This window comes from Leptosomus discolor, chromosome Z, assembly GCF_034619465.1.
Source record: "Leptosomus discolor isolate bLepDis1 chromosome Z, bLepDis1.hap2, whole genome shotgun sequence".
NCBI lineage: Eukaryota > Metazoa > Chordata > Aves > Leptosomiformes > Leptosomidae > Leptosomus > Leptosomus discolor.
This window is the reverse complement of record NC_141419.1, coordinates 68,136,277-68,149,174: the sequence shown is the minus strand read 5'-3', so window position 1 is coordinate 68,149,174 and position 12,898 is coordinate 68,136,277. Positions and strand designations below refer to the sequence as shown.

The 12,898-nt window shown below is 39.2% G+C and overlaps 1 protein-coding gene across 4 annotated transcripts in view; it reads right to left on the bottom strand.

The window, feature by feature from the left end:
* Positions 1 to 5,724: 5,724 nt before the first annotated feature.
* Positions 5,725 to 12,898, bottom strand: part of TENT2 (terminal nucleotidyltransferase 2) — a 47,596-nt gene continuing 40,422 nt past the window's right edge. For all 4 annotated transcript variants that reach the window (XM_086480556.1, XM_086480557.1, XM_086480558.1 and 1 more), the window contains 3 exons: positions 12,805 to 12,896; positions 8,287 to 8,366; positions 5,725 to 6,949 (listed from right to left, as the gene is read on the bottom strand). In XM_086480556.1, the coding sequence (XP_086336682.1) occupies positions 6,875 to 6,949; positions 8,287 to 8,366; positions 12,805 to 12,896 (247 nt within the window). In that variant the 3' untranslated portion in view covers positions 5,725 to 6,874. The remainder of the gene's footprint in view (positions 6,950 to 8,286; positions 8,367 to 12,804; positions 12,897 to 12,898) is intronic.

Here is a 12,898-nt window from a genome sequence, read left to right as displayed (position 1 = left end):
TGTCATCCCCAGCAGCTCTCGCTTCTCCTGACTCAGGGCAGTCTTTAAATAGAAGGCAGTGAAGTTACAGCGCCAGCGCTGCTGGTGCTACCCTGGGTCCTAGCACCAACCGGGTGGCAGGACCCGTGGCAAAACCCACAGCCACCTACCTGGCTGCTCTCCCCTTTCACCTGCCTGCCACTGCTGACGAGCAGAGTTTTTACAGCAGAGATGGGGCAGTAGCGGGGAGGAGGGGGCTGGGGTCCCAGCAGACCTTCCCAAGCCACCTCTACTGCATTTGGGGCGGACAGCACAGATGAAGTAGAAAGAGAGTAGCCCCAAACAAAGGTGCATTTAGTACGTTCAAAAGCAAGGTCCACCTCTGAGCATACTCAGAGTGCCTGACATCTGAGCTAGAGAGGTCAAATACAATTACTAGTGGATGAGCCTAGGACACATGCATTTAATAGTTAATACCATACCGTAAGAGGTATCAGATGCACTGTAGTTTTTAACAACACACATGGAATATATCTGAACCCTCAAATCTGTTGATGTGTTAAATCACAGGACATTTCAGGTTTCCTCTTTGAGTGGACTTGAACCAATTCTAATTTAAAGCAAAGACAAACTACACTACTACATAAGGTTTAGATTCACCCTTTATTATTCTGCATTTCACATAAAATGCAGTACTTTTCACAGACAAAATGGAAATATTTCCAAACTGTACTAGCCAAAGTAACGACTTTCTAAAAATTATTTTTAGAAGAGGGGGAGATGCACTGAAATTGATTATAAATAAAGAACTTCCAAGGTATTTCAGTATAAAACACTGTATGCACAGTATAACTCTAATTACCCCTGCCCCCCCCCCTTTTTTTTTTTTGTTCTTCATATAAATAGCTGATTATAAATCACAGAATGGTAGGGGTTGGAAGGGACCTCTGGAGATCACCTAGTCCAACCCCCCTGCCAGAGCAGGACCACCTAGAGCAGATCACACAGGAACATGTCCAGGTGGGTTTTGAATGTCTCCAGAGAAGGAGACTCCACAACCTCCCTGGGCAGCTCTGTCACCCCCAAAGTAAAGTTTTTCCTCATGCTGAGGTGGAAATTCTTGTGCTCCATTTTGTGCTCATTGTCCCTTGTCGTGTTGCTGGGCACCACTGAAAAGAGACTGGCTCCATCCTCTTGACACCCATCTTTTAGATATTTGTAAGTATTGATAAGGTCCCCTCTCAGTCTTCTCTTCTCCAGGCTAAAGAGCCTCAGGTCTCTCAGCCTTTCCCCATAGGAGAGGTGCTCCCGTCCCCTCATTGTCTTTCTAGTCATCTGCTGGACTCTCTCCAGTAGTTCCCTGTCCCTCTTGAACTGGGGGGCCCAGAACTGGACACAGTACTGCAGATGTGGCCTCACCAGGGCAGAGCAGAGGGGGAGGATAACCTCCCTTGACCTGCTGGCCACACTCTTCTTAATGCACTCCAGGACACCACTGGCCTTCTTGGCCACAAGGACACATTGCTGGCTCGTGGTCAACTTTCTGTCCACCAGAACTCCCAGGTCCTTCCCTGCAGAGCTGCTCTCCAGCAGGTCAACCCCCAGTCTGTGCTGGTGCATGGGGCTATTCCTACCCAGGTGCAGGACCCTGCACTGGCTGTTATTGAACCTCCTTAAGTTCCTCTCTGCCCAGCTGTCCAGGTCTCACTGAATGGCAGCACAGCCTGCTGGCATGTCAGCCACTCCTCCCAGTTCATTGTCATCAGCAAACTTGCTGAAGGTGCACTCTGTCACCCCATCCAGGTTGTTGAATATATTAAGACTGGACCCATTACTGACGCCTGGGGAACATCACTAGTCACAGGCCTCCAGCCAGACTCAGCACCACTGATCACAACCCTCTGAGCTCTGTCCTTCAGCCAGTTCTCAATCCTCCTCACTGTCTACTCATCTATCCCTCACTTCCTAAGCTTCCCTATGAGGATGTGATGGGAGACAGTGTCAAAAGCCTTGCTGAAGTCGAGGTAGGCAACATCCACTGCTCTCCCCTCATCCACCCAGCCAGTCATGCCACCACAGAAGGCCATCAGGTTGGCCAGGCTTGATTTCCCCTTGGTGAATCCATGGTGACTACTCCTGATAATCCTCTTTTCCTCCATATGCTTAGAGATAACAGCCAGGATGAGCTGTTCCATCGCCTTTCCAGGGATGGAGGTGAGGCTGACAGGTCTGTAGTTACCCAGACCCTCCTGCTTGCCGTTTTTGAAGACTGGAGTGACATTCACTTTCCTCCAGTCCTGAGGCACCTCTCCTATTCTCCATGACCTTTAAAAGATGATAGAGAGTGGCTTAGCAATAACATCTACCAGCTCCCTCAGCACTCACAGGTGCATCCCATCAGGGCCCATGGATTTGCAGGTCTCTAGTTTGCCTAAAAGATCCCTAACCAATCCTCCTTGACCAAGAGGCAGTCTTCCTTTCTCCAGAATTGCTCCCCTACCTCCAAGGTCTGTGATTCCTGAGGGCCTTCACATCCCCAACCCGTCTTCCTTCGGTTGTTAGTACAAGGTCCAGCAGCGCACCTCTCCTTGTCGGCTCCTCCAACACCTGTGTCAAAAAGTTATCACCAATGCTCTGCAGAAACCTCCTGGACTGTGGGTGCTTGGCTGTGTTGCTTCAGTCAGCAACAAAATCAGTCAATGAACTCTTCCTTGCGTTGTTAAGTACAGAAACATTCAAGCAGGTATTTCTGAGTACAAGCTTTCTCTGCAATGCTAAATTAAAATTCTACAGACAGATTCCCTTCAAGTAAAATATTTTCTAAATGGGATGTACAGATAAAACTTGTCTACTCTCTTGACCCACCTACAGAGGTACACAATTTGCAAGGTCAGAACATAATTTCTCAGAGTGTACTTGAAACATATACTGACTTAAACTCTACATTTTATCATAGGCACAGGGATCATTTACACAGTGCAATGAAATTTAAGGTAGAAGACTTGTCATTCTCTACACGTGGAAGACAAAAGCATTACAATCTTCCAGAAATGCTTATATACGAAGCGCATATATATCCTGCACAAGTTCTGATTCAGTCTTCAGCACAGCAAGAGGAAGGTCAGTACCCTTTTACCAGAAGCCCTTCAAATGATTTCCGGACCTAGCACTCTCCCTTTTGTACTTCTCACAACTTTATTTGACCCCTAAGTTGACCAAAATAGCATATTCTTTCATGCCCTTCCTACAAGCACCATACTCTGTAAAATCAGTGAGGGAAAGATTTATATCAAATCACACAAGGATTAGAGAAAACAAGGCAAACATAAACACTGCAAAATACACGTGAGACAACCCAGAACAAGTAAGACTCCATTAAATTAAGAGTGACATTCGCTGATGGACTTAACACCAAATACACTGTGAATTGAGTCCAGTTCAAGTAAAGTACAGGTTCCAAATAAGCATTTGGGATGGTATTCACAAATGCTAACTTCAGGTTATCTACAAATCCTATCCACATCCTCTTATCATGGCTGCCCATTTCTTCCAAATAACCATGTCATCCTTCAATCTAAGTCTTAAAATTGGTTTATATTGAATTCTTTGTAAGGGATTTCTTAAAAATAACTTCTCATACTGTCAGAACATGTTAAGGTACAGGGAATACACTTACACAATCACATTTTACAAGAAATGAGAGCAAGAGAGCTAGAAGAGAAACTTCAAGTTTCACTGTATATAACCTATGCCAGTTCTGGCACGAGTTAATGAATGGAAAGCTCTTGCTAACATTTGGTCCTTCTGTGCATCTCTGAGCTCATTAATTAAAAGCACTGTTAGAGGACTAAAGAGATTTCCTAAAATCCGAGATGTAGTTTCTGACATCATATAAAGTGAGAAATGACAGGCAAACCCATTGCCAAAATGAGCAGTCAAAACTAGTCCTAAAATAACAAACAGAGCTGAACTAAAGCATTTCTATTTCAAAGCAGCAAGAAGCCTCAGAGAAGTTAGCAACTTGCACACAGTTGCTGAAGCCTTGATCAGCCACGAAAAACACCTTTTATTGAAGGTCTCACAGAAAAGCTATTCCTGCTAGGGTATATGCCAAGGGATAGGCGTGTGAAGGTTTTTATTCCGAAATTGAGGAGAAGGAAAAACATGCCAACACTAAGATTTATGATAGCCTTTAGTGGATTTCTTGCTCTGGATACCTGCCCAGAGTAGATGAAAATCCAGGTCATTAAACCTCTAAACAACTTTAGACCACACAGAACTGAATCCAAAGTTAGTTAAACTTCAGCTACTACTCACTCTCCCCAAAACATTTATTTTGTGCTATTTTATTTGAAGTTTTTTGATGAAAGTTGCAGCCTATCATTTAACAAATATCATTACGTTCACTCATGCAAAGTGGTGCTGCTTTTGTTTGCCTTGACAGGAGAATAATATAATGTGACACCTGGTGAAATTTGTTTTCCAGATCTTTCAACTATTTTTTAATGTGTGACAGCATGGCTACTTTCTGTGCTCTTGCCAGATTACCCACTAGCTTCTTTTGCTATCAGCTAAACCAAGTTACACCACCTTGCACAGCTAACACAGTAAATTACTGGGGAGTTTTCTGTTAAGAGAGGATGCGACAAAAGCTTGTCTCCAAAAAACTGAGGAAAACTACCATCTAGACTTCATATTTCTGCTTATAGATGTTGCTTAACAAAAGTACATAAACTTGAGAAAAAAAAACGGAAAAGGATTCTTCAAAGACACAGGTCATTGTGGTTACAGATCTTGGCTTGTATTAAAAAGAACAGAGTTGGTGGGTGAATTTTTACGGAGTTGCACAGAAGTACCACAAGTTTTTTAGTTGTCTATTTTAAAGAGATTAGGAAAAAGTAGTTTCAAACATAAAGCAGTAATTTAAGGTGTGAGGTATGTGGACACATTAGGTGATGCAATGCAAACTCATAACAGACAGACATGCATGAAGTTGTGTGCCTCACATCCACCTCCCCCAAAATAAACTTTTGCCAAGATCGAACATGTATGTCCCTTCTTAGTTACCCTACATTGGGGAAGTTTTAAGTTTTCTAGGCAAAGAGAGAGCCAGCACCTTTAAAAAAAAAAAAAAAGAGCAGCCCTCCTCTCTCCCCTAGGGCTTGCAGAGCATCTTTGAACCCAGACATCATCCTGTACTAAAAACTTGTGCTTCCATTCTACATAGAGCACATCAAAATGAATGTCTGTCAGACCAAGTCTACCATCTTATAAAGAGCAAGGGCAGTGAGGGGAACATACACATGAAGGGAAAACATTTTCATGGATTGCTAGAGACGGATGAAAAATGAAAGACTGTTTAAATTGCAGAAGAAAGCAGTTTCAAGGAGGAAGCCAACATCTTACATTAACTAGATCATGATGAAGTCTGTAGTAAGTAACCTCTCAACAGGTAACTAGTTTACACTTTCTAGAACTTCTAAATTGTAAAACTTGAAATAAATTAGAACTTAGAAATTTGCGGAAGAAGAGATAATGCTTCTTATTTTACACAGTTACAAGGGTTTTAACTCTGAGTTGACAATAGATGAAACTTTTACCCACACACAGACACAGCGCAGAATACCCATGTAGAAGTTTATTATTTGCAACAGGCACCTTACCTTTATAGGGCATTTCCTTTTCTATTTAAATATATGAAATATTTTAAATATGCAGTACAAAATAATACAAACTCAAAAAATTAGCTGCATCTTCCATATATAAATTTTATTCCACTGGACACCATACAAAATATTAAACTTTAAAAAATGAAAATATCAATTTGACATCAATGGTAAATAACGTTTTAAGAATTAATTGGTCTTCAATAACAAACATAAGACAGGTAGAAATTGTGCTACAGAAGGTCTGAAGAAGGGTCCACAAGTTTATTTTTGAAATGCTAAAATTTTCAAGTTTACCTAATTGAATTCAATTTACTGTGTCCAACCAATTTACTAATATTTACACAAATTCAAAACAGAAGCCCAAGTTATTATAGCAGTGGCAGGGTTGTGGGGTGTCTTTTTTGGCTTGTTCGTGATTTTTGGGGTGAGGGGTTTTTTTTGGCCATTGTCCTGGGTTTTTGTGGTGTTTTTTTTTTTTTTTCCTCCAAGCAGACATCATTACTACTTCAAGTATGTAAAGGGAAGCACTAAAAGGTATCTTGCCTACTCTGTGTGAATATGAAACATTCACATATACTGATTTGTCCTTTTTTATTTCAACTCCTTTGTAGTAGAACTGTTGCCTGAAAATTCCAGTTTAGATTACAATACTTGATATCCAGAACACTATCAATGATAACCTAGATTAACTTTCATAAATTGTTGCTTGTTGTTCCATGTAAACTGGAAATAAAACGGGAAAACGCCAAGTTGACCAAAAGTGCTTACTGCAATTAAGCAGACTTAAACACACACAGGCTGTCTGTTCATCAAGAACTGGGTATTGTGCGTAATGCCTTAAGGATATAATTACTTACACATTGTTTAGCCCTGAATGTCTTCATTTAAATGGGTAAATGTGTCTAAATTAATCATTACAGAGATTATGGAAACAACAAGTCAGTATATTCCCATACTTCCCTTAAAATGGATTTATTCTCGTGACTTGCTGTTTGAATTTCTTCTGGAAGTCAACAATGCAAACATTTCCAGAAAACATACCTTTAAGTGAACAGCTGTATTAACAAATGTCAATAATAAAATATGCCATCTTTCTTATAAACATTTTCTTAACAAAAGTTTACAGAGAAAAACATGTCGTAGAAAACATGGGGTAATTCCCTCTTGATTTTGATACTGTTCTCTGTTTCAGCAGGATCCAATGAGAAGAAAGTGAAAGAAGTTGGTTATTTTTTCTGTACGGCTGCTCTTAAAGGTAATATACAGTTCAGGTCTTTCCTGTCTTGTAATATCTGCCAGGACTGTGGAAAAAAGTACAAGGTTTTAAAAGCCCAAATAATCTTTGCCATTAATACTTAAATACCATTGTAAGCAGCAAGCCTCAAAGATCCACAAAACTACAGGTATTTTTCCCCTTCTTGAAAAGGGAGGGATTTGGGGGTTGCATTTTCTTTTAAGGGAAGAAAAAAATCCAAAAGGTACACAAAATGCAATGAACTATTGAGGAAGGTACAGACTTTCAAGAGAGTGTATTTGTGGAAACTGAGATGTTAACATTATCTAAGCATTAAATTGATATTCTGACTGCAAAATAATTGTCTCAAATTCACACATGTCAAAGTTCCTGATACGGTATGTTACACTCAGACACTTCCAGAACTTAATTGTGTCTTTAAAATACATTATTTCAACTTTCTTCTGCATTCCAGTATGAATTAAGGACTTGATTAACTGGAGTAAACAGGAGCCTCCAATGACAGCATAGCAGGGTCCTCTAACTAGTTAAAGCTGGAAGCCAGTTCTGCACACTAACTATATTATGAATAGTTAGAGATCTCAAAAAAAAAAATAGAATTTGAGCTGCAACTCCAAATGCAATGCCCATGATAGGAGACAAGCATAAAAGAGTCGGTAGCAAGGATTTTTAGAATGGCTTGCTTCAAAGTGTCCTTGCCTCCTCCACTGACTGGAACAGTGAAAGCTGCAGTTTGAACTACTCATGTTCTAAGTGGTCTCCCTAAAGAAAAGTACCAACTTAACTGAGTTGTCAAAACCAGCAGAAAACCAATGGTGGTGGTATTTATAAACAAGGGATAGTAAGAAATATAAACATTGTTTATGACCAGTCAGATTCATGTAGGAAGAAACAATGAAGATAAAGTTGTAATTCTAAACCTATTACCACCACTAGAATTTTAGACACACAAGAAAATCTAAGACAAAGGGTTTACTATTTAGAATCATAGAATGCATTGAGCTGGAAGGAATCCCCAAAGGTCATCTAGCCCAAGCCCTCTGCAGAGAGCAGGGACATCTTTAGCTAGATCAGGTTGCCCAAAGCACCGTCAAGCATGATCTTGAATGTCTCCAGGAATGGGGCCTCCACCGCCTCTCTGGGCAAACTGTTCCAAGCACCCATTTCAACTTAAGCTTGACACTTAATGGCAGACATTAATAAATACTCTTACTAAATAGTTTTCCACAAAACTGAAAAAAATTTCTATTAATTATATAGTAGAAAACATTGCAAATATTTGCAACACAGACATCAGAAACAGGTAGGTTCAATGACTAGCATTTGTATAACTATCTTGAAAACCAAAGTGACCTGGAAAATTAAATGAGATGTATTTTTTACCCTCAGAAATTCAGCTCTGATAATATCAAACTTCTGTTTTTCATGTACAGCTCTAGCAGTGTTTGTTCCATCAAAGGGCTCTGCAAGATCAAACACAAACATTAGAAGAGTTAAAAAAATAATCTAGAACTAATCTGTCTTCACTGATTAAGTAATCAAGACAAAATCCAGAAAGGTCAACATATCATTGTTTCCCAAAAGTGTTTTAAGTGGATAATTCCACTTTGCTTCGCAATCTCTATTTCTAACACAACATTCATCAAGAAAAAAAAAGCCCCAAACCTTGAATGCTCTAATGGTGTATAGTCCATAATACAGTCAGGTTGTTACATCTATTGAAGCATGCTATGATTTTGCTGAATTTATGCATCAGTAATTGTTTGTTACTGCTTAATAGTCTGTGATGACCTATCAGAATATGATTTTGCATATTAAAATATTTTGAAACTTACTACACATGCCTCTTGGAACTGATCAATTCAGATTCACCCCATTCAACAGTGAAATATAGTTAATACAGTAAAATACATACTCAACTTTTTTATATAAAATGTATCAACTGCTGTAAAACTGTATTTTATCAATTCATACCTATTCTACAATAGGTATCCATAAGTTAACAATTTGGGGCTTCCACTTTCTAACAGACTACAAATTTATGTGATGTTTTACCATTATATTTTTTTTTTGCTAACATAATTAATACTTTGGAACTTTTTCCCTTTTAATTGAAGTATTAAAAAAGTACTCCTTGTTACTGATAGGGTTGCTAATATTAAAGCAATAGCTACTAAAAAATTATGATGCAGAGACTATGCATGACAATGAGCTACAAAACAGATTTTATAGCCTTTTTTGCCTTACTAGAGAACTGCTCAAGTAACATGGTGTATTTCAAACTGGCAGAATGTATGAAAGTCCTAAAGGGACACAGAACCACAGAAATACTTGCTAGATCAGGTAGCTTTTTTGTTTACAAATTGCTTTTATTCAGATAGGGACATATAGTAAAATAAAGCATTAAACAGACATCAGAAGGGCTTATGACATTATGAAGACCAGGACTCCAAATTTGGAACATCCTCGATGGCATTAGGTTTTTATTTCTGCAAGCTATTTAAAGAAATTGTTTCACACAATAACTTCTGTATTTGGCAGGTTTCTAAAGGATTTCTCTTCAAACTACCTATAAAGTTTTCAGTGGATGTTTACAGGCATTTATGTTACTTCAGAACTCATCATACATTTAGATTGGAACAAAAAAACCTGGCAATGAAATAAAAAAGGTACACATTCCTCCAAAGTCAGTCATGTATAATTTGACACAACGACTTACTGCCACTAAGAATTCCATGTCCCTTACCATGTGAAGCAGTACAGCATTTCTTTTACGTCTCTTAAACGTGATGTTAACTGTTTGTTTAATGCTAGGACCTTTACATACTTTACGTTGAATCAAGAGATACGTATTTTTTAAAGCAACAAGAGCAAAGCTGTACAATCTTCTGAAACCATTAGCAGGAAAAAAAGGTACTCTAGTCACAAAATCTGACTCACATCTCCCCTTTATTCTTGCTCCATATTTACTGGCTGTCAAAAGACAAACTCATTCCCTGGAGCAAGAATAATTTTGCAATCAGATACTGTTTACACCACTACATCTTTTGACCATCAAGACAGTAAGAATCTATCATAAGTTATTTTGTTCACACACAGAGATGAGAATATTAAAAGAAAAAAGTAATACAACTCCAACACTGATACTTGAAGTAAAGGCTAAAGGGAATCACCTTTCCAAATAAAAATACAAGAAATCATGAAACTTTAGAACTGCTGCAAACCAAGCCCTGAGGGATTATTTTTAGAATTATTTTTAACATGTGGATCTGAAAGACTTAGAAGTACAAGCATGAATCAGGTGCAGCTTAGACTGCTTCTGATCCAGTTTCCCTAAATGACTATCAGTTTAATTGTCTCACAAAATTGCCATGTTTCTAGCTTTTCCAAACTGTGTCTTTTTCAACCAGAGAGTGTACAGTATTATTTGATATAGACAGGATTTAAACTGAAACCAGAAGAGTCACTAGCAATTTAAAGCTTCTGACAAGCAATGTTCACAAACATTAGCTAAAAGCAGTGTTCTCTGTATCCCCATAATGGTAATAGCCTGCCAGATTTTAAACTGTCTGAAAAGAGGACCTCTACTATATTTGTTTCTCTAACAGCAGAAATACAAATGAGAATCAGTCTTAAGGCCAAGTAAAACAGAACACACTTTTCTTTGAGCAAGCCTAAATACAGTGCTACATGCAGAATTATTGCAATGCAGGCATAGACTTGTGTAATCTATCAACAAATATATTCAAAATACTAAAAAATATATGCAATAATATCAAGTACTGAGATTTTAGTCCACTAACTGGAAAATCTGACAAAGACTTGGAAACCAGAATATGTTGACATGTTTAGCTAGCTTTTAAAAGCTTCTTCTCAAAGTACACAGAAGTTTATCTACATACTTTGTTAAACCAGTTCAGCTTAACAGCTGTTACAAACACGAAGCCTACTTTGAGTTGAGATAGGGAGTTTAACTTTTCACTTCCAATTTAGAAGTAAATATGTGGCATGTGAGGCCAAACCCCACTCTTAAAAGTCTTTTAAGCACAGTGTAACAGGAAGGAATCAGATGTGCCACCTATAGATAATTTTGCCTTTTTAATAGTTTAAATGCAAAATGCACTCTTAAGGAAGAGTTGTATGTACTCAATCCCATTCATAAATTCTAAAGTGTCTGTTTTGTATGCTGATATTCTACCTTCTAACCCGACAGAAAGAAAGCCTAATTATTCAACCACTTCATAATGTCATTAAAAAAAAATAAAAATTGAGAGCTTGAAACACACAGCCCCTCTGCAACACAGCAGATCAGCATCATGTGACAGCAGCAGACACAGCTGCCCAGCATTCCCACCTCCCATATTCAGTCCAGAGCCTTGGCAATGCCTGTACTATGCCATCCCGAATCATTTCAGCTGAGCAGATAGCCTAATTCTCACATTTCTCAACTCTGATACTCCAGAGTCAAGTGTGCAGTCGTCTTTCAGTGTATTTTCTTCCTTATGACTGATAGTTGATTTTTTTTCCCCAAGAAGTCGAACAAAGAACCAGAATCTCCCTCATTTGGCTTCACACTGCCATCAATATGATTACGGCCAAGCTGGTGAGGGCTGGGCCGCAGAATAACTAACTTCATCAGTAGGTAATTATTCTCTGCACAGACCAGCACAAACGCAGGAAATTGCATGCATACACACATGGGTGCATTCCCACCCCCAGCAATCTTGAGGCACGTCTGTCCAGCCACAGGAATTCTGCCTTATCTCTTGCTTCCCCAGCAAAATTTTCCTTATCTCCAACATCTCTTTCCATATAATTTGGCTCCTGTCCCAAGTTTTAGTCCTCTTTTATCCTAAAACCTCAACCTTTGATACCCTGATCCCTATTATAGCCTCCCATTTATTCACAGCCAGGGCCCAGGCCACCTCTCCCATTTCAAACCTTCCCTCTTCAACCCCAGTGTCCCAAACTGCCTACTTCTAATTCTGCTCTATTAGGCCTTGGTTCCTTATTCTCGGTCCCCTGTCCAACCAATTCCCCTTCACCTGCTTCATTCTGAGTCTCACTCCTCCTTCTTATCTCTTCGTGTTAACTGTTTCCAGTTACACAGCGCCTCTCAGTCCCTTCCCTGCTTCTCTTTTCATTCTCCTAACCTCTCAAACCTCTTGGTCTATTATTCTTCTCCTTCCCTGGTCCAAGCTTCATCTCCTATGCATGCTAACTGTTCATCTTCTCCATGGAGATTCCCCACAGCAGCTGAAAGGCATCAAGAGCACATGAAGCAGGTTCCCTGTATAATGCTACTGCCCAGTTCAGTTGGCACTAAGGCCAAGACCCAACTCCAAAAGGTGGCCTGGGTTTACCCTGCAGTTCTGGGGAGCATCATACAGTCTCTGTAGAAACTGTATGTTCACAAACCAGCCAAAATAGTAGCCACAAGGGGACTGACACACACATAATTTAGTCACTACTAGGACTTGGGATTCCAGAGCATTTTATTCTTAGAGAGTAATCTGAATATGCGCCTGCTGTGTTTTTTTCAGAACCTCAATCTCAGCAAAACTGATGACTATTTTTGCAGAGCAGGAAAACACTCACTACTATCATAAAGGCCATTCCTTGTCAAAGTCCTAATCCTGGTTCCAAAAGTAACAAGGCAATGAGTGCTCTTAAAGAAAAGGTCAGGAGAACTATTTTTATACGCTATAGAACTTAAAAGCATCTGAGAAGGAAGCTTTTCACTACTGTTTCCAAAACTATTTATATTAGTTAAATTTAATTTTCTACATAAATACGCCACATGTGCATTATTAAAAAGAGAAACAAGGTAAAGTATAATTGACAGATTTATGTATTTAGTGTCTTAACAGTTAAAAATTATAATGCAGCGTAACATTTTACCTTCTACACAAATAAATTTGTTTCTCCATTCAGCACCATCAGGTCTCGGAACAGCTTTGGCCTCACGAACTGAAATCATTTGATGGCTCCAACT